The sequence below is a fragment of the Pristiophorus japonicus genome, chromosome 1 (assembly GCF_044704955.1).
Source record: "Pristiophorus japonicus isolate sPriJap1 chromosome 1, sPriJap1.hap1, whole genome shotgun sequence".
In the NCBI taxonomy this organism is placed as follows: Eukaryota; Metazoa; Chordata; class Chondrichthyes; family Pristiophoridae; genus Pristiophorus; species Pristiophorus japonicus.
Window position 1 is genome coordinate 16,516,684 of NC_091977.1, and position 22,446 is coordinate 16,539,129.

The 22,446-nt window shown below is 44.8% G+C and overlaps 1 protein-coding gene across 8 annotated transcripts in view; it reads left to right on the top strand.

Moving 5' to 3' along the window:
• htt (huntingtin) overlaps window positions 1–22,446 on the top strand; it is a 250,339-nt gene that overhangs the window by 56,662 nt on the left and 171,231 nt on the right. For 5 of the 8 annotated variants that reach the window (XM_070877815.1, XM_070877836.1, XM_070877828.1 and 2 more), the window contains exons 8-13: window positions 664–842; window positions 2,504–2,708; window positions 12,284–12,331; window positions 16,262–16,342; window positions 16,821–17,194; window positions 20,120–20,246. In XM_070877815.1, coding sequence (XP_070733916.1) covers window positions 664–842; window positions 2,504–2,708; window positions 12,284–12,331; window positions 16,262–16,342; window positions 16,821–17,194; window positions 20,120–20,246 — 1,014 coding nt within the window. The remainder of the gene's footprint in view (window positions 1–663; window positions 843–2,503; window positions 2,709–12,283; window positions 12,332–16,261; window positions 16,343–16,820; window positions 17,195–20,119; window positions 20,247–22,446) is intronic. The other 3 variants (XM_070877850.1, XM_070877857.1, XM_070877864.1) reach the window with 1 other exon arrangement.

Genomic DNA, 22,446 nt, shown 5'->3' on the forward strand with positions numbered 1-22,446 from the left:
TGAAGAGCAGGGGAGTTATCCCCGGTGTCCTGGCCAATATTTATCCCTCAATCAACGTACCAAAAACAGATTATCTGGTCATTATCACATTGCTGTTTGTGGGAGCTTGCTGTGTGCAAATTGGCTGCCGTGTTTCCCCACATTACAACAGTGACTACACTGCAAAAAGTACTTAATTGGCTGTAAAGTGCTTTGGGGCGTCCGGTGGTCGTGAAAGGTGCTATAGAAATGCAAGTCTTTTATAAATGTGGGCATAGGAATTTTGACAGCAGACTGCAGTGCCCTCGTTTGGAGAAAGTTGACTGGAAGTGTCCAGATGTATGATTTTTAACACAATATAGATATGAAGTAATCTTCTCGAAGAATCAACGCAGAGTAATGTTGGCTCTCAGTGGCATAAGATCCAATGCATCGAACGCACAGATCTTTAAACCAACTTGGGGGAAAATGGATTGGCTCAGTTTGAATTAATAAAGTGGATGATGCTCATTGATAAAGGATATGATTAACATAGGTAGAATCTTGTCCACACCATGGAAGCAGTGAAAACCATTTGTCACAATTTAATGTTCGCTTAGTCACGGTAAATAAGCTTGGGTTTTACCACAAGATTTTTTACTTGACCGGAATAAAGGTGTAATGGTTGCTTATTTTGTGCTGCAGGGTTTTTGGTCCCCGTGGAAGAAGATCGGCCCACTCCACTCATTCTGGGAGTAATGCTCACCCTGCGGTACCTGATGCCTTTGCTGCGGCAAGAAGTGAAGGACACGAGTCTCCGAGGCAGCTTTGGTGTGACGCGCAAGGAGGCTGAAATCTCCCCTTCCTTGGAGCAGCTCGTGCAGGTAGTGTGTTCGTATTGAACCAAATTTACCAGAGCGAAATTTCACTGTGAAGTAGATGCAAGCTTGCTTTATCCATTTAGACAGCGAGAGTGCAGAATTGATGTCTCCAATTTAATTCTGCTACTGGGTATAAACCGCACTGATCCATTTTGTCTGAATCATGTAAAGATCCTCTTGAAATCTGTGATTTAACCCTCTTGCTTCTGTTAGCAATTTGAGTATTACATGTATTTTTGTATCAGCAGGAACAGGGAAGAGAGGGTGCAACAGTCTTGTCTGTAAACGCTAACTTAGAATCATACAGCTTAAGAGATGACCGTTTGGCACATCGTGACCGTGTCAGCTCTTTGAAAGAGCTTCCAATTGGTTCCACTCCCCTGCTCGTTCCCCATAAACCCTGCAAATCTTTCCTTTTCACATAGAATTTTACAGCGTAGAAACAGGCCATTCAACCCAATAGGTTGCTGATGCTCCAAGTCTATGCTCCAGAGGAGCCTCCACCCACCTTACTTCATCTCGCCCTATCAGTATATTGTTCTATTCCTTTCTCCCTCATGTAATTGTCTAGCTTCCCCTTTAAGAATGTATCTAATTCCCACTTTGAAAGTTATTGAATCTGCTTCCATCACCTTCTCTGGTAGAGCATTTCATTTCATATAATTTTCTGCGAGGGAAAAAAAAGGTCTCCTCATCTTCCCTTTATAAAGTTTTCATTTAAGTACAGTCTGCTCCTCGACATTCTAAGTCCTGGGTTCGAGCCCCACTTGAAGGCGCGAGCACCTAATCTTTGCTGAGGTACTGAAGGGGTGCTGTGTTGCTGGAGGTGGTCTCTTTTGGATGAGATGTTAAACCAAGGGGCCCCTTATTTCTGTTTCAGGTGGACATAAAAGATGCTTAGGGTACCATTGAAGGAAGAACCGGGCAGCTCTCCAAGTGTCCTAGCCAACATTCATCCCTAAACGGTGCTGCCTTTGCTGACAAAATAGCAATGACTACACAGGGGGAAAGTTTAGCTTTGGTCTCTTCGGAAAAATCATTTAGCGAGAACATGCAGTTTTGTAGCATCATTCACAACCCTAGGATGCTCCAAAGTACTTTACAGCAAATTAAATAACTTTTGAACTGCAGTCACTGCTGTAATGCAGGAAACACGGCAGCCAATTTACACACAGCAAGATCCCATAAACAACAATGCGATAACTGACCAGATAATTGATTTTAGTGATGTTGGTTGAGGGATAAATATTGGCCGGGACACTCCTGGCTCTTGTTCAAATAGTGGCTGTGAGCTCCATTACGCCTACCTGAAAGAGCAGACGGGACCTCAGTTTAATGTCTCATTAGAAAGACGGCGCCTCCGACAGTCCAGCACTCCTTTAGTAATTTTATATTTGAATACACATTCAACCAGTTTTTTCTTTATTTAAAAATAATGAAAAAAACAGCTTGCAGAAAAGGAAAGAACTTTCAAATGGCGATACTGAGATTAAAATTCTGTTGTGATGAAGGTTCAGATCTGCAGGGTTAGTCTCCCCCACCCTCTCTGTCCCCTCCACTGCCCTGTCACACCCCCCCTCCCCTTTCTCCCCCATATAAATGTGGAAAGTTTGCACAGTCCTCACCAGTTACCAAGCACTGAGACTTTTGTTTCCTTTTGTTAGGCGTACGAATTGACACTACACTACACCCATCACCGGGACCACAATGTAGTGACGGCGGCCTTGGAGACGCTGCAGCAGCTGTTCCGTACCCCTCCTCCCGAGCTACTCCGAGCCCTGACCACCCCCGGTAGCATTACCAGAGTCAGCATTGCGCGAGATGACACCTCGAACCGGGTCCGCAGCGGCAGCATTGTGGAGCTGATAGGTAAGTTGCCTGGATAGATTCCTTACTGTGTGTGTGTGTGTGTGTGTGTGGTGGAAATAACCCACACGCAGGCATCTTCCACCCTTCATGTATTTTGGGACCTAGAATATTAGGTCCTTCATCGAAACACTTGTGAACTCGTCCCTTATTTGCGTGGAAGCAAGTCATCCTTGATATGATGGACTGCCTATGATGATTGTGTGTGTGTGCTGACTGCGTTTCGCAGTTAATGAGAGTTGTCAAACTGCTTTGTCTTTATTCAACTAATCCCAGTGTGATGATCTTAAGTAATAACTGATAACCAAGGCGGGTAGATGGCATTAAGATACAGACCAATCATGATCAATGCTCCCGTTGAGCCATGCAGCCCTCTGGAGGTCCCACGCAGGCCGCTCTCCGGCTCTATGTTGGAAATAACCAGAAGGCATTTGACATGGTGCCACATAAAAGATTATTGCACAAGATAAAGGTTCACGGGGTTAGGGATAATATATTAACATGGATAGAGGATTGGCTAACGAACAGAAAACAGCGAGTCGGGATAAATGGTTCATTCTCTGGTTCCAAACCAGTAACTAGTGGGGTGCCGCAGAGATCAGGGCTGGGATTCCAACTATTTACAATCTATATTAATGACTTGGAAGAAGGGACTGAGTATAACGTAGCCAAGTTTGCTGACGATACAAAGATGGGAGGAAAAGCAATGTGTGAGGAGGACACACAAAATCTGCAAAAGGACATACAGGCTAAATGAGTGGGCAAAAATTTGGCAGATGGAGTATAATGTTGGAAAGTGTGAGGTCATGCACTTTGGCAGAAAAAAAAATCGAAGAGTGGGTTATTATTTAAATGGAGAAAGATTGCAAAGTGCTGCAGTACAGCAGGACCTGGGGATACTTGTGCATGAAACACAAAAGGATAGTATGCAGGTACAGCAAGTGACCAGGAAGGCCAAAGGTATCTTCCCCTTTATTACAAAGGGGATGGAGTATAAAAGCAGGGAAGTCTTGCTACAGCTATACAAGGTATTGGTGAGGCCACACCTGGAATACTGCGTGCAGTTTTGGCTTTCATATTTACGAAAGGATATACTTGCTTTGGAGGCAGTTCAGAGAAGGTTGACTAGGTTGATACTGGGGATGAGGGGGTTGACTTATGAGGAAAGGTTGAGTAGGTTGGGCCTCTACTCATTGGAATTCAGAAGAATGAGAGGTGATCTTATCGAAACATATAAGATTATGGGGGGGCTTGACAAGGTGGATGCAGAGAGGATGTTTCCACTGATGGGGGAAGACTAGAACTAGAAGGCATGATCTTAGAATAAGGGGCCGCCCATTTAAAACTAAGAGGAGAAATTTCTTCTCTCGGAGGGTTGTAAATCTGTGGAATTTGCTGCCTCAGAGGTGTGGAAGCTGGGACATTGAATAAATTTAAGACAGGAATAGACTGTTTCGTAAACGATAAGGGGTTATGGGGAGCGGGCAGGGAAGTGGAGCTGAGCCCATGATCAGATCAGCCATGATCTTATTGATTGGCGGAGCAGGCTCGAGGGGCCAAATGGCATACTCTTGTTCCTATTTCTTATGTTCTTATATTAACCGCGCCTGCGCGAAAAATGAATTGGCCACACAGCCAGTTAAATGGTTCGCGCACCAAAAAAAAAATCATGGAACATTGGTCTAGATCTAATTGAATGGCGGCATAGATTCGAGGGGCTGTGAACGGCTCTTCCTAGAGTGAATGATTATTTTGCAATGCTGAACGCACCAAAATAAATTGCCATTTACTAACGATTAGAAGTATAAAGTGATTGTTGTAGCAAAATAAAATCCATCCAGTCATTAGGAGGTGCCTGTTGGGTTCTTAGGATGGTCGCTATCCTTCACCTCAATGCAGATTCAAGGACCAAGAAATATCGAGACGTCTGATAAATAACTTTTATTAATAAACACACAGACATAGCACTCATCAAGGCTGGAGAGCAGGCTTCTCTACATCTCTCTCAGTAGTCCCAGGTCAGACTATAGTGAGTTCCTAAAGTACAACAGTGTTGTATGTACTTATATAGTTACCTAACAAATCCACAAAGTCATTATCTTCTGTGTAAATGCTGTCGATACATCAGCTTGTTTAGTGGTGAAGTCAGCTGCTATCATTCAGTCCACTTGTCAATTAATGTCTTTTAGGTTTATTACACTCTGTATATTCACAATGCATGAGTGCTCATTAGGGTTCTCTGTAGCCTTTAATCCCTTATCTCTTATAATCTTTATTGCAACAGGGACTTATTCTCTATTTACAATCCCCAGGTGTCTTCCAGACAATCTGGTACCTCTTCAGTAATCAACATTCCATTCACATACACCCACTTGGTTGTGTGTCAGGGTCCCGAAGTATGTTTAACCTAGCTTAATATCTATATAATGCCAACTAGCTTAGCAGAATCATAGAATGATACAGTGGCGAAGGAGGCCATACAGTGCACTGTTGCTGTGCCAGCTCTTTAGTAGAGCTATCCAATTAATCCCATTCCCCTGCTCTTTCCCCACAGCCCTGTATCTGCTTCCCTTCAAGTATTTATCCAATTCTCTTTTGAAGATTACCGTTGAATCGACTCGCACCGCTCTTTTCAGGCCGCACATTCCAGATCACCTTTTAATCTGTGTCCTCTGGTTACCGACCTTCTGTCACTGGAAACAATTAATCTTTTTATTTATTCTCAAAACCGTTCTATTTAACAATCTATACAAAGCTATCCAAACAGTGCCCACGTGACCTGTGTATTTGGAGTTCTTGAGGCACTTGCTTGGCATGCCGTTCTATATTTACTTAACCCCCAGCCCCGTCTTGCTTCATGTACCTCGAGAAAAGAAACAACAAGTCTTGAAATGATCCAATGTTTTACAACAGAGGTTTCCAAATCACAGCCATGGGTCGCAAGGGGTTTGCAAACCCTCGAAATCGACCCACAAAACACCAAATTGCTCGGTTTCTATAGGTTGTTGTATTTCTCGCTCCCAGATTTGTCCTGATTGAATTTTGTGGGCCCAGCAGTTTGGAAACACAAGAACATATGAAATAGGAACAGGAGTCGGCCATACAACCCTTCGTGCCTGCTCCGCCATTCAATAAGATGACGGCTGATCTTCGACCTCAGCTCCACTTTCCTGCTCTTATCTCCATATCGCTTGCTTCACTTAGTGTGCAAATATCTATCGATCTCAATCTTCAATATATTCAATGACTGAGCATTTACAGCCCTCTGGGAAAGAGGATTTCAAAGATTCACAACCCTCGGGTGAGTGAAGAAATGTCTCCTCAACTCAGTCCGAGATGGCGAAACTATTATCTTGAGTATATGACCCCCTAATTCTAGACCTTCCTGCCAGGGGAAACAGCCTCTCAGCATCTACCCTGTCAAGCTTGTTTTCAGTTGCATCATTGGCAGGTGAATCCTAAAATCCGAGTCAACTACATCTGTTGGTATCAGCTGTTTGAGATGTATGCAAATAAATAGAAACGTACTTTTAAACTTAATACACGGCGTAGGAGACTCCCATGGTTTGCGAACGAACTGGTTTACAAAGGCAAAAAGCGTCTATGCTCTTGTTGTGCAGGGTAGTCCAGAATGGAAGATCCCACCACACAGTTCAGACAAATCCATATTGCTCCTGTCTGTCCAAGCTCCAGCCAATTGAGCTACTTTAGATAGACTCCATCATACTCCATGGGTAATTGTGAGTACACTTCCCACCGCTTTTTGCTGACGTTTTGGTATTAATTCAATTGTAAGACTGGGTTAGGGTTAGGGTTAGGGTTAGGTGGTGAGAGAACCAACATGAGGGAAAAACAAACTTGACCTCGTCCTCACCAATCTACCGGTCTCTGATGCATCTCTCCATGACCGCATTGGTAGCAACGACCACCTTACAGTCCTTGTGGAGACCAAGTACTGTCTTCACACTGAGGACACCCTCCATTGTGTTGTGTGCCACTACCACTGTGCTAGAAGCTCAAAACTGTGCATCCATGAGGCGCTGTGGGCTATCAGAATTGTACTTCACCACAATCTGTAGCCCCATGGCCCGGCATATCCCTCACTCTACCATTACCATCAACAACAACAACTTGTATTTATATAGCGCATTTAACATAAGCAAGAGTCCCAAGGCGCTTCATGGGAGTATGAGATAAAAATTTGGCACCAAGCCGCATAAGTAGAAATTAGCGCAGATGACCAAAAGTTTGGTGAAAGAGGTATGTTTTAAGGAGCGTCTTGAAGGAGGAAAAACGCGTAGAGGTTTAGGCAGGGAGTTCCAGAGCTTGGGGAGGGGCTAGGCAACAGAAGGCATGGCCACTGATGGTTGAGCGATTTATAATCAGGGATGCTTAAGAGGGCATAATTAGCGGAACGCAGACACCTCTGGGGCTGGAGGAGATTACAGGTAGGGAGGAGCGAGGTCATGGAGGGATTTGCAAATAAGGATGAGAATTTTGAAATCGAGGCATTGCTTCACCGGAAGCCAATGTCGGTCAGCGAGCACAGGGGGTGATGGATGAGCGGGACTTGGTGCGAGTTATGACACAGGCAGCCAAGTTTTGGATGACTTCAAGTTTACGTAGGGTAGAATGTGGGAGGCCAGCCAGGAGTGCATTGGAATAGTAAAGTCTAGAGGTAACAAAGACATGGATGAGGGCTTCAGCAGCGGATGAGCTGAGGCAAGGGCTGAGACAGGCGATGTTACAGAGGTGGAAATAAGCGGTCTTCGTTATGGCTTCTCATTTTAAGGCTCCTCGTTCCGTTGCTCTAACGGACTGAAGCTTGCCAACGCATTCTCGACAGGCTGATATCAAACTATATTCAGGTGCTAAGGATTAAACGGCAGCCAATGAATTCGCGGCAAAATACAAGGGATTAATGTATTGAAGAACTTATTGAACTGCCCAGGTTAGCTTCGATATTAGCACCATTTGCCCGATATAGGCAGCTGCCCGCGGTGAGCGTGGATGGTGCAAGTGGTGAGGAATTTACAAAATTTACTTCGCAAATACTGACTCTTAAATATTTCTCACAAATTTGATCGCGTCTTCATCCGGAGTGCGGTAATTCTATATTTCAAAGCTTTCCCATTGATTATTCTCTGCATATTATAAGAGTTGATTCTGATTTGTCTATAGTTCAATTGCTAGGGGCTTTTAAAGCAGAGTGAAATTAACTTAATCGACTTGTCTCAGATTAAGATGTGGGGGGGGGGCGGGGCGGGGCTGCAAGTCCGTTCCAATCCAGTGTCAGCTGTGGCTCAGTGGGTCGCACTCGCCTCTGACTCAGAAGGTTGTGGGTTCAAGTCCCACTCCCGAGACTTGAGCACAGAAATCTAGGACGACACTCCATTGCAGTACTAAAGGAGTGCCGCACTGTCAGAGGTGCCGTCTTTCGGCTGGAAATTATGAATGTAAAGATATCAGGTGAGGACAAAATTGGGCTTGGCTTTGAGTGCGCACTCAAACCCCCCCCCCCCCCCACCTTTCACAGTCGAATACAGCCTGGCATCACTCACCGTCTAGGCTCACACAAGAACTATTTCTTTGAGCAAGGTGACTGATGCCCATGATACCGTACCATGGGAGGAATCGATAGAGAGGCGGAGGGGGAAATATTGGCTCAAAACAGTAAAAAAAAATATAGAAGAATGGTATGAAAGGACAAACAGAAATGATGTATTTAAGATGTAACATTTTTCATGGTGTACAGCATTAATACAATTGTTTTAAAAAGATGATGAGGGTAATAAAGATGTGCAGTAGTTGATTCAATAGCCATACTAATGGTCCACAATAAATTCATTGTCTTGTAATTGTTACAGTAATTGTTACCTCCATTTGTAATATAATATGAACTATAATTCTACAATAGAGTTCATTCAAGGTTGAACTAAAGACTGACTGACTAAATCTGTTGGCTAACGGAGATAAATATCCCTGGATCTGATGGCAGTCTGTGTGTTAAATATTCTGTTATGAAACTGAAATTTATCATTGTGTATACAATTTGTAGAATCATACAGCACAGAAAGAGGCTATTCGGCCCGTAGTGCCTGTGCAGGCTCCTTGAAAGGTATCCAATTACTCGCGCTCCCCCGCTGTACTGGGGGAATGCGGCATCACGAGACGTGTACCGATTCGGGTGGATGTTAAAGATCCTACGGCACCATTGGAAGAGTAACAGGGAGGTTCTTCCGGTATCCTGACCAACGTTCCTCCTTCAGCCAACACCACCAAAACAGATTAGCCGGTCATTCATCTCAGTAATAGCTTTTTGGGGATTTTTCTGCATCTTCTGCTTGTCTGTGTAAACGTCACTTCAAAATAATTGCATGTGAAGCGTTTTGAGAGAGGCAGTGCGATCTGGTATAAATGCTGCAAGCACAAAAGGAGGCTATTCGGCCCATTGTGCCAGCTCTTTGAAGGATTTATCCAATTTGTCCCACTCCCCTGCTCTTTCCCCGTAGCCTTGCAATTTTTTTCCAATTCCCTTTTGAAAGTTACTTTGAATCTGCTTCCATTCAGGCAGTGTATTATAGATCATAACTTGCCCCGTCATTTTTTTTGTCTCCCCTCTGGTTCTCGCTCTGACAATGTGGTGTTGGATGCATTCAGTAGGTTTTTGTGCAAGGCACTGAAAAAAATATCTGCGGGCCAACGTGCTTTGTTCTGCACCCTTGCCCTCGTTGTCTGGTGCTGATGCTGGAAGGGAGCAGCGTGTGAGTCATGCTGGATAGTAGGATGAGGTGAAGAGTAAGCAGTTAGTTCTGCTGATGGAAACCCCTGTCCTTTTTATTGTCCGCTCAGGAGTCCTCCATGAAGTAATGTACATTATTCTTGGCAGGGCTTCCCGCTCGGCTTGCTAAGTGCAGCTTGTTATGGACAGTAAAAGATTTGTGATTTTTTTTTTGTGGCCGTTGAACGTTTGCAATTTGCCGAATTGAAGCAATTCCTCATTGCAAAGAATTTTCTCATTGGAACTGGGCAGGGGTGAAACGGGGTTTGCATGGCTTTTACTTCCACCTTAATGGGTTTGATCCGGACAGTCGGAATTTTACACTTGAAGGAAATGAAAAATAGACTTGAATTAATATGACTGAACAATATCCATACCAGTCGTAGCCAAGCTACAATGCCACTGACTAAATGCTGATGTGAAACAATTAGCGCCAGTATCGGAGGGAGCCTCCAGTGCCCAGGAGATGGGAAGCGAGGATTCTATACATCACTGCTGCCAAGTCTGGGGTTATGGCTGTTTGGTTCTGATGCTGGCATCCTATTGGCACTGAATAGCCAGGTGAGTGTCTGTATTTTCTAGCCACATGGCTGTCCAATACCAATGTGACTTGGAAAATAGTGACGTTCGCATGGTTAGCAATGATCACACGCATACAGCGACTGATACTAGACAAGAGAAATAATCAACTTCGTCTCACACACAAGTGCTGTTGATAAAAGGATCAAAAGAAGGACAGACTATGATTTCTCTGCCAATGGGTAGAAGCTGGTGATTCGCAAGCTGCTGCCAATCTAGGGATCATGTGTCAAATGGCCTACTCCTGCTATTTATGTTCTCCTGTGTTTATCTAGCTTCCCCTTGAAGGCATCTATGCTATTTGCCTCAATAATTCCTCGCTTTTCAGTTCTATTCTTGCTTTTCAATTCTATTCCTCTAGAAATGAACCCCAGTGCATTGTTTGCATTTTTTATGGCCTTGTTAGCCCGCACTGCTACGTTTAGTGACTTGTGTATCAGTACCCCCAGATCCCTCAGCAAATAAACTACATATTTAACATTCATTGAAATTAAAGTTGTTATTTAAAAAAAAATGTCTTGACTTTTAAAAAGTTTTTTTTTAATTAAGCTTTAAAATAAACTTACTGTAGTGGGAAGGGTTTTTAATCAATAAATGTGTATTTATAACTATTTTAAAATGTTTGTGTATTTTTAAACACTTGCGCCTGTAAAAGTAGGCTATACGCCTGCTTTTTCAGGCGCAAGATTTTAAAGGACATTTGCAGGGCAAGATATTCGTAAATATCGGAAATCTTGTCCTCTCTCCCAATGTGTGTATTTATGACTATTGTGCGCTGAAAAACGGCTTTTCCGATGCCTTCCTGGGTCGTAGAAACTTCGTACGGACCCGGGACATCGGAATTCCAGTACCAGTATATATATTTTTCTCCCCTCCCCTTCCTCCATATCATTCTTGATCTCTTCTAATGTTATGTTCACTGTGTTAGTCTCCTTGGTTAATATCGAGCACTTCACATAGAATTTTCCTCTACTCTTGTCTCGTCTTGAGTGTGCTGTTTTCACGTTTGTAGGCTGTTTGCTGCCATCTAGTGGTCGAGGCTGGGTACAGTTTGCTTTAACTAGCTTTAACTTGAAGTAATGTTCCAGATTTAACCTTTTTCTATCATTTCACATCTTGCATGCCTCAACAAGGTCCCATCTCCCTCGCCTCCTTTCAAGGCTGAAGAGCCCCCATAATCCCTCCAGTCTGCCCTCGCGTCTCCTGATGCAATGGTTCACATTAGTAACAGGCTGTTGCTTTCTAACCCCCCCCATTTAAACATTTACTCCCTCCAACACCGGCGCACCGTGGCTGCAATGTGTACTATCTACAAGATGCACTGCAGCAACTCGCCAAGGCTTCTTCGACAGCACCTCCCAAACCCGCAGCCTCTGCCACCTAGAAGGACAAGGGTAGCAGGCACATGGGAACACCACCACCTCCACGTTCCCCTCCAAGTCACACACCATCCTGACTTGGAAATATGTCGGCGCTCCTTCATCGTCACTGTCAAAATCCTGGAGCTCCCTCCCTAACAGCACTGTGGGAGAATCTTCACCACACAGACTGCAGCGGTTCAAGAAGGCGGATCACCACCACCTTCTCGAGGGGCAATTTGGGATGGGCAATAAATGCTGAACTTGGCAGCGATGACCACATCCCATGAATTAATTTAAAAAAAAAACAAGTGTGTGTGGTTGGACCATCCTGCAGTTTTGCAGACTTGACGTGTCGGCCAATGATTAGGAGGAATCCAGAATGATTCTCGCTTCAGCACAAAATGTGTTTGTCAGTAGCGCATTTAGTGTTTCTGTTTGTTTTATTTTTTCCATTCTTCATTTGACATTCCTCCCCACCCCACCGCCTGGTGTCCGACAGGTGATTGATTGATGCCACTCAGGATTTCACTGCCTCCTGTTGAAATTTTTGTTGAAGTTGCAGTACTGCACCGGCAAATTTCTGCGTGTCAAGAGTCGAAATTCTCAGGCTGTCGCACGGTACCAGGTGGCTTGCCTTGGCTGTGAATAGGTTGAGCGGTCTAATCGGGAGATCGAACTGTCCAGCACATGAACATCAGAATTTGTTGGCAGTGTTACTGTTCTTAATGCACAGCGGTGGCTTCTCTCAGAATTTTCCTTTCGTATGGATTGCCTTGTAAACTAAGTATGTGGGCCGTAGACTATCGCTACAGCACTATATTTCTTGTTGTCTCTTCTTTCTCTTCTGTTGCATGCAGCTGGAGGGGGTTCTCCATGCAGTCCTGTTGTCCTCAGGAAGCAGAAAGGTGACTATCCACAATCCTTAGTCTATCTGTTATTGAACTGTGAATTCCTACTTGTGTCATTTTGCCTCGTGTTCTTTGACCCGCCTTACAAATGTGTAAAATACTGTGCATTGCTGTCACGAGGGATTCAGTAGACTGTGAGTAATGGTAGGTGAAATTTTCACACTTTGAACTGTTGGGGGGGGGGGGTGGAAAAGCCCAGAAATACGATTATGGATTTACCTTTTCATAAGAACATTACATTTGGCCCCTCGAGCCTGCTCCGCCATTCAATAAGACTTCTGATCATGGGCTCAGCTCCACTTCCCTGCCTGCTCCCCATAACCCTTTACTTCCTTATCACTCAAAAATCTATCTCCATCTTAAATATATTCAATGACCCAGCCTCCATAGCTCTTTGGGGCAGACAATTCCATAGATTTACAGCCCTCGGAGAAGAAATTTCTCCTTATCTCAGTTTTAAATAGATGGCCCCTTATTCGAAGCTTTAGTTTCCCCTATGAGTGGAACTATCCTCTCTGCATCTGATTTGGTTTGTGTCAAAGAGCACTTTGAGCTGTCATAGATTCATAGAAATTTACGGCACAAAAGGAGGCCATTCGGCCCATCGTGTCCGCACCGGCCGACACAGCTATCCAGCCTAATCCCATTTTCTAGCTCTTGGTCCATAGCTCTGTAGGTTATGGCACTTCAAGTGCATATCCAAATACTTTTTAAATGCGATGAGGGTTTCTGCCTCTACCACCTTTTGAGAGTTCCAGACCCCCACCACCCTCTGGGTGAAAAAAGTTCTCCTCAACTCCCCTCTAATCCTTCTACCAATTAATTTAAATCTATTCCTCCTCGTTATTGACCTCTTTGCTAGGGGAAATAAGTCCTTCCTATCCACTCTTATCTTGGCCCCTCATGATTTTATACACCTCAATTAGATCTCCCCTCAGCTGCCTCCTGTTCCAAAGAAAACAACCCCAGCCTATCTAATCTTTCCTCATAGCTGCTTTTATACGTTTAAAAAAAATCTATCTGTTCAGAAGCTGCACCAACTATTATATTTAGCTTGTTGCTGAAATGTATTAAATGACAGTGCTGTGATAAACGACTGCAAACCGTTACAAGCGGGAAACTGCTGCCATGAACACTCTCTTTGCTGCTGAGTAGATTGTGGTGCTCAGCTGTGCACTGACATTAAGTGTTCAGTAGTAAGGCTGATGCTGCAGTGCAGTTTGACTTGGTGCCGTATTGATTTTGACTTGTGCATTTCATTTCAATTTTATTTTGGCTCAGCTGGTTTGAGATTAAATGTAACTGGGTAACTGGATGTTGGGCGAGAATGCGGCAAGGTGAACAGTTCAGCATTTAGCATCTTTCTAAACAATTGTGGCCACTTCAGCATCATACCCAGAATCTGCCGATATTAGTTATGCACTTCAAAGTGATTCCTTGCATATGTGACACACGTTGAGACAGGCTGGGGCTCTTTTCTCTGAATGACCTGATGTATGAGTTGAAGGTTGTGAAAGGGATACATTGGATTACATGGGATATGCGGCACAGAAACATGCCATGCCACCGTTTATGCTCCACTCGAGCCTCCTCCCCTCTTTCCTCGTCTAACTCTATCAGCATAACCCTCTATTCCCTTCTTCCTCATATGCTTATCTAGCCTCCCCTTAAATGCATCTATATTATTCGCCTCAACTGCTCCCTGTGGTAGTGAGTTCCACATGGTCACCACTCTCTGGATAAAGAAGTTTCTTCTAAATTCCCTATTTGATTTGTTGGTGACTATCTTTTATTCATGGCCTCTAGTTAGAGGGTCACCCTCAGCTGCCTTTTTTCAAGCAAAAAGAGACCCAGCCTGTTCATCTTTTCCTGATGGGTATTGATCAGGTAGATGTGGGGATGTTACCACTTGCGGGGCAGACCAGAACTAGGGGCTATGAATCGAAGATAGTCACCAATAAATCCATTAAGAAAGTCAGGAGGAGTGTGGTTCGACCGGAATTTGCTACTACGAGGAGTAGTTGAGGCAAATAGCACAGATGCATTTAAGGGGAAGCTGGATAAGCACATGAGGGAGAAAGGAGCAGAAGGATATGTTGATGGGGTTAGATGAAGTTGGGGTGGGAGGTGGCTTGTGTGGAGCATAAACACTGGCATGGACCTGTTGGGCTGTAAATGCTATGTAATACCTGATAAGTTAGCTGAAGTCGATATCAACGTGGTTCAGTGGCAGCATTCTCGCTTGAAAGGAAGGGGATTGTGGATTGGTGCTCCAATCCAGGAACAGTGCACGTATCAAGGCTGACATTTCAACGTAATACTGAGGAGATGCTGCAATGTTGGAAGTGCTGCCTTCAGAGGGCCTCATCTGCCTACCCAGTTTAAAGAGGAGCAATGGGTTCCCCTGTCCAATATTCATCCCTCAACCCACACCAACAATAACCGATTAACTTCCTATTCATCTGGCATGTTGTTTCTGGGACCTCACTTAACTAGCTGTCCTAGAATGATGCAGCGCAGAAGCAGGCTGTTTGTCCCATTGTGCCTGTACAGGCTCTTTGAGAGAGCTATCCAATTAGTCCCATCCGCTGCTCTTTCTCTTATAGCCAATCAATTTTCTTCTTTTCAAGTATACAGCCTTTTCTGCTCCACGGAGAACCCCAGCCTCTGCAGTCCCTCCACGTAACTGAAGTCTTTCATTCCTGGTACCATTCTAGTAAATCTCCCCCACACCTTCTCTCAGGCCTTGACATCCTCCCAAGTGTGGTGCCCAGAATTAGATACAATCCTCCAGTTGGGCCCAAACCATTATTTTATATAAATTTTTCGCATAACTTCCTTGCCTTCGTATTCCTGCATATCTACTTGTAAAGCTAAAGATCCCTTATGCCTTTTTAACCACCTTCACAACTTGTCCTGCCAATTTTAAAGACTTGTGCACCCTTTGGGGGGTCTCTTTTCCTGCACTCTCATTAAAGTTGTTTGATTTAGTTTATATTGCGCCTCATTCTTCCTGCAAAAAATGAATCACTTCACACTTCTCTTAAATTTAATCTGCCATGTGCCTGCCCATTTCGCCAGTCTATAGCCTACTGAAGTCGGTTACTATCCTCTTCAATGTTTACTACATTTCTCAGTTGCGTGCCAAAGAATCATAGAATGGTTATAGCACAGAAGGAGGCCATTCAGCCCATCGAGGCACCGTACCGGCTCTCTGCAAGAGCACTTCAGGTCGTCCCAATCCCCCTGCCCTTGCCCTGTAGCCCTGCGAAATATTTCCTTTAGGTACTTATCCAATTACCTTTTGAAAGCCAAGATTGAGTCTGCCTCCTCCACTCTTTCAGGCCGTGCATTCCAGATCCTAAACACTCGCTGCGTAAAAAAGTTTTTGCTCATGTCGTCTTTGGTTCCTTTGCTAATCACCTGCAAACTTTAAAGTTATACCCTGTATACCCAAGTCCAGGTCGGAAAGAGCAGTGGTCCTAATACCGACCTCTTGGGGGGCACCACAGCACATTTTCATGTTGACTTGCGCACAACAACATTGGCTACACATCAAAGTTAATTCAGTGGGAGCGTCCTGAGGCTATATCAGAAATGTACAATTGAAAACAGCAATGTCTACTTATATACCGTCTTTAACCTAGAAAAACATCTCGAAGCACTTCACAAAGATGTAATGTGTGTGGGGCGGTGGGGGAGGGTGACTACTGAACGTAAAGGTCTGTGGGTGCACTAGGCATGTCTAGCAATTGTACAGCAGTGGGAAATTACCCATTCGGATGGTTTATTTGGAATTGTTGATGACTTTCTGTATTTCAAAATTATTCAGATCTGGGTTCGTCCGTTTATGTGGAAATTTTAAATTAAGTTTACATTTTGAAACATCACTTTGACCTGATGTGTGTGTTCACCTGAAACATGTAGGCAAATTGGTTTCTGGAGAAGAGGATGGACTTGAAGATGAAGCAGAGACCAGGTCAGAAGTCAGCACGACCACTTTTCCAGGTATGCTGCGGTTGTTGTACATCCACGTCGGTATTGTCTCTAAGCTTGTGCATCATGGGTATCGATGTGCCTGACGATCAAATTCCTCTGTTACCTTAATTCGCAATCTCAGATTAGTCCCACCTACTCGTGAAATCTGGAAGCTCTTAACACGAGCACTGGATGGCCGGAAAATGTTCTGCTCTGATACAGCTCGCGTTCTGGATAAACGGAGGCCCTGAATTTCCGTAGTGGGTTAGTCCTGATCTTCTGTAACCTCCAGCGGGAGATCAGTGGAACTGCTGGAGGAATGGTCATTTGTTTCCTCCTCTAACCCCCTTGTTCCCCTCTCTCCACTCCCCCCTCCGCCCCTTGGGATTTTGTCGTACAGTAAGGAAACCGTAGCTTCTTTACTAAACTGTTCAGGTATGCTGTCTATTTATCTCTGTCTAACAGGCCACCACGCTTGCTAATTTGTTGCTTTGGCCCATACCTTTAGGTTCAGCGAACAGTGAAGGAACTGTTGACGCCCCATCATCTTCAGGGGCTTCCACCTTGGGGTCAACGAGCCCAGCGCCGGATTCGGCTGGGCATGACATCATCACTCAACAGCCACGCTCCCAACACACGCTCCAGTCCGCAGAGTCTGTCGATCTCAACAGTTCGGCGACGTCGGACCTAACCGGCCTGGCAGTCGAGGGGATGGTCGACGAGGTGCTGAGCCGAAGTTCCAGCCAGATCAGCACCATCCAGTCGGACACCAATGCAGATCTGAACGACAGGACCAATCAGGCGACGTCTCCGCTCAGCGAGAGCTCCCAGACCACCGAGGGCCCTGATTCAGCTGTGACCCCGTCTGACAATTCTGAGCCTGTAAGTGTGCAGCGGGCTGAGGGGGGGTCCCAGTCCTCCACGGAGGGTCCCGACATCTCTCACAGCTCCCCCCTGGAGGGCCCAGACTCGGATACTTCCACTTTCTCCTCCACTTCCTCAGCTAGTAGCAGTGAAAAGGTCAGCAGCTCACCCCATTGAAATCGCTCAAATAGACTTTTTAAATAAAAAATCTTTTCCCCTCTCCAAAATTGTCGCTCTGACCCAACTGTTGCAGAGAGCATTCAGGCTTCTGAATACCCATCTGGTGCTGGTTGCTAGGTGCAAGAGCCACCCGAGACGGTACCCTCTGGTTTATCTTTCTCTGCCTCTCTATATATCTCCCTTTCTGTCTGTGTCATTCTCTCTCCGTGTGTCTTACTTTTCTGCATGCTTCTCTCTCTCCTCCTCTCTTTCTCTCTCTCTCTCTTTCTCTCTCTCTTTCTCTCTCTCTCTCTCTCTCTTTCTCTCTCTCTCTCTTTCTCTCTCTCTCTCTCTCTCTCTCTCTCTCTCTCTCTCTTTCTTTCTCTCTCTCTCTCTCGCGCTCTCTCCTTTCTCTCTCTCTCCTTTCTCTCTCTCTCTCCTTTCTCTCTCTCTCCTTTCTCTCTCTCTCTCTCGCGCTCGCGCTCTCACTCGCGCTTTCTTTCTCTCGCGCTCTCTTTCTTTCTCTCTCTCTCTCCTTTCTCTCGCACTCTCTCTCTCCTTTCTCTCGCTCTTTCTTTCTCTCTCTCTCCTTTCTCTCGCTCTTTCTTTCTCTCTCTCTCCTTTCTCTCTCTCTCTCTCTCTCTTTCTCTCGCTCTTTCTTTCTCTCTCTCTCCTTTCTCTCGCTCTTTCTTTCTCTCTCTCCTTTCTCTCGCTCTCCTTTCTCTCTCTCTCTCTCTCTCTCTCTCTCTCTCTCTCTCTCTCTCTCTCTCTCTTTCTCTCTTTCTCTCTTTCTCTCTCTCTCTCTCTCTCTTTCTCTCTCTCGCTCGCTCGCTCTCTGCCTCTCGCTCTCTGCCTGTGGAGAAGTGCCTGGCCATGACCCTTGCCCACAGCACCGTGGCTGAATTCAGGAGCTTGCTGGGTCTAGCCCACACTGTCAATGCTGCATGTTGTCCAGAATGCTTGGAGAAGTTCAGTTGAATATTGTCTGACCATTGCAAAAACCATCCTCCATCTTTGTTGTGTGCTTTCGGCATGCAAACCTTTATTCATAAGTTGAAACTATTTCAGAGGCATGCTGAGAAAACTTTAAAAAAAAATGAAACCCAAGTCCATATAAGAATGCTGTCTCTTTAGTAGTGAGACCATGTCCACATTACACGTTGTGCCGCTGGCTTGGGTTTCAGTAGAATATATAAAGCACCTGTATTCTTGCACCCTGCCTTTACCCAAGATTAGTACCATTCAGTTTTAATCTTTCTTGTTGAATCTCTGCCTGTTGATCCACATGTATGGTTCCATGACCTCATCCGTAACATTTCCCACGGTGTTGTGCCTTGTTTAATGCTCTTTGTCTCCAATGCTTTTTACACTTGTAAATCTGCATGCTGGTCCTGTTAACATGAATAACTAAAGTTGCATGGACAGCGATGGAAAAATTAATTCCGGTAAACCTTCGAACCTAAATTCCCAAATTGTACCTGCCCAGATGTGTTTGTCAGCCATCGATGGACTACACTAGCGACAGCAAATGTTGTTCTTCATCAGATAAAACTGTCCTGGAGATAAATGGTAAATGCCGGATGTACACAGCAGCTCTGCTGCATCTGACGAGAGCAAAGCCGGGTGACTATCGGGTGGAGAGCTCTCGGCAGATCTCTGAGTGAAGAAGTTTCTCCTCATCTCGGTCCTCTATGGCTTGCCCCTTATCCTTAGACTGTGACCCCTGGTTCTGGACTTCCTCAACTTCGGGGACATTCTTCCTGCATCTAACCTATCCAATCCAGTCAGAATTTTATATGTTTCTATGAGATCCCCTCATTCTTCTACATTCCAGTGAATATCAGCCTAGTCGATCCAGCCTTTCTTCATATGTCAGTCCTGCCATCCCAGGAATCAGTCTGGTGAATCTTCGCTGCACTCCCTCAATAGCAAGAATGTCCTTCCTCAGATTAGGAGACCAAAACTGCACATAATACTCAAGGTATGGTCTCACCAAGGCCCTCTACAGCTGCAGTAAGACCCCCCTGTTCCTATACTCAGTCCCCTCGCTATGAAGTCCAGCATGCCATTTGCCTTCTTCACCGCCTGCTGTACCTGCATGCCAAACTTCAATGACTGATGTACCATGACACCCAGGTCTCGTTGCACCTTCCCATTTCCTAATCTGTCACCATTCAGATAATCTGCCTTCCTGTTTTTGCCACCAAAGTGGATAACCTCACATTTATCCACATTATACTGCATCTGCCATGTATTTGCCCATTCACCTAACCTGTACAAGTCCTCTGCAGCCTCCTAGCATCCTCCTCGCAGCTCGCACTGCCACCCTCCTCGCAGCTCGTACTGGCACCCAGCTTAGTGTCATCTGCAAACTTGTACTGTTTGCTGTGAATCCTGCCTTAAGTCCCGCCCTGCTTTCAACTCATGGCTGACTCAGTGGTGTCAGTAAACAGTTTTTTTCTTGCCTCTTTCTAATTTTTTGTGATTTTAAATTTGTGATCTCTCGTTCTCTTGTGCCAACCATTGGAAATGATCTGTCTTACTACTTACCTAATAATGCTTCATAATTTTGGCGATCTTTCATCAGTTCACGACTTAACCTCCCCAGCTCTAGTTATTTGGGTGAGAAAGGACACCCGCAGACTAGTATCCCAGCCAGTAGTCAACACCTTTTGAGTAAAGTAGGTGGGAAGAAAATGGATCAAATTATCCCAAAAAAACCACCATGAATCCTGTAAAACTTGTTGGTTGCCAGTGATGACTGAATCTGTTTGTTTGAACCAGGTACTTGATGGGACAGACAGTCAATATTCAGCAATGCAGATTGGGCAGCTTCAAGACGAGGAGGAAGATAATACCTCAAATACTCCAGGAGACGCACTTCTGGATGGCTTCACAACTTCCACCCTGGGTACGTTGTTGTGTCCTGTTAAAGCAAACCAGGCTGTTCGCGGCAGGGTCGTGCTATGGATTGATGTTGACTTTTCTGTGTGCAGTTAAAGAATTGGCTGTCGCTTTTACAAATGACGTTCTTGTTCAAAATTTCTGAGGTAAAGCATGTACTTAAACACTTTTAGCATTGTATTATTTAACACACTTCATTCTGCATTGTCTCCCTCCCACCGTTTGGTTTGTGACTATTTCAGGTGTTTTATCCAGCCGTGGTTTTTTTTGGGAGGGCAGAGGATGGCAAAAGACCAGAGAAGATGTTTCCACTTGTGGGGGAAGATAAGAACGAGGGGCCATAAATATAAAATAGACATCAATCAACCCAATAGGGAAATTCAGGAGAATTCTCTTTACCCAGAGAGTGGTGAGAATGTGGAACTCTACCACAGGGAGTGGCTGAGGTGAATAGCATAGATGCATTTAAGGGGAAGCTACATGAGGGTGAAAGGAAACCAAGGTTATGTTGATGGGGTTAGATGAGCAGTGGGGAGAGGCTGGTGTGGAGCATTAACACTGGCATGGATCAGCTGGGCTGTAGGCTCTATGTAACACCATGTAAAATAACCAGGACTCAATTTAGATGTATTGTAGTTTTAAAAAACAAAATTGGTCACTGCTTTCTCATTTGGCAATAAGTACTTGTATGGCATAGGGTTGAAGCATTATTGAAAGGAATGAAGGAAGCCACTATACGTGTTCATATTACATTTATTAAAATGTATCCACACCGTGTGGTGTCAGTTCATTTGAATAAGGGGCCGCTGTTTAAAACAGATGAGAAATTTCTTCTCTGAAGGTTGTAAATCTGTGGAATTCGCTGCCTCACAGAGCTGTGGAAGCCGAGACATTGAATAAATTTAAGACGGAAATAGACAGTTTCTTAAACGATAAGGGGCTATGGGGAGCGGGCGAAGAAGTGAGCCGAGTCCATGATCAGATCAGCCATGATCTTATTAAATAGTGGAACAGGCTCGAGGGGCCGTCTGGCCTACTCCTGCTCCGATTTCTTATGAATGCCAGCCCTTGTCCAGTGCACAAAGAACTGATCGGGTACCGCTAGCCTTTGTCACTGCATCTCGTGGCCCTGCTGAGATCTTGCAAAAGCCCCCGGCGAGGTTTGCTGAATTTGAGTGTTGAGTGAAGTGAGTGCACGGTGGCACAGTTCATTAGACGCTGACCCTCCATCTCTGAGACATCTGCCATGGATACAATGAATGTCACTTCCGATCGGCTGGCCGCAAAGGGTCCTCCATAAGGAGGGTCTAGATAGGTATACGAGAAATAGAAGGATGCGCTGACTGGGTGAGGTGCAAGGCAAGGCAAATCTTGGATGAGCACTGGGGGAAGGGGCAGTCGCTGTTCAAAATGTTTTGTTTGTGATTTGCCTGGTTTGGAAGCTGTCCAACCTACGGCACGAAATCCAGACGTGGTCAACATTTTGTCATTTGTTTTTGATGCATTGACCGTTTTCCCAGCGGTTCCTAAAAATAGTCTTCAGCTCTTGCTATCTGTTCCGTTGTTGCATTGTTTATTGTTGCCTTTCTGATCAGCACGATACCGAGCTCCCCAGAGCTTTTTCTCTGATCACGGTGGCAGAGTTTGTACCTATCCCATGTTCTAAATTATCTCCTCCAATACACTGGATTCTATGGAAAGCGGAGAGAGAGACTGGAGATTTTTTTCTGCAGAAGACAGCTTCTGCTTTTAAAATCAGGAAATCTCGGTCAAGGCACACCATGCAGGCCGCTGCCAATTAGTGACGAGTGAAAGTTGAGATAAAGGGGAAGGTTGTGTAATGACCAGCTTGAGTTGTAAAGGTCTGAAGATTTTCAGAGATGGAGAGTTTTGAGCTTCTGGTAAAGGGAGAGTTTGAATCTTCACCTCAGTACAACAAGGATTATGTAGAGGAATAAGCATTTATAGTGCAGCATACTTTGTCATCTGAGGGGGTCGGAGAAGAATTTTCAAGAGTATTTTTCCTTTTAATGACCCTGTTGTTTTTTTTGGGGGGGGTGGCGGGTAGGCTTGATGGACCAGCTGCTCTTTGCTTGCCTGGCATTTTCGTTTGCAAGTTTAGAAGATCAGGAGGTAAAATTTCAGAGCAGTACAGAGTAATTGATAAAATCGTGAAAATTTATCAGTCCTGTGTTGTTGGAAGTACT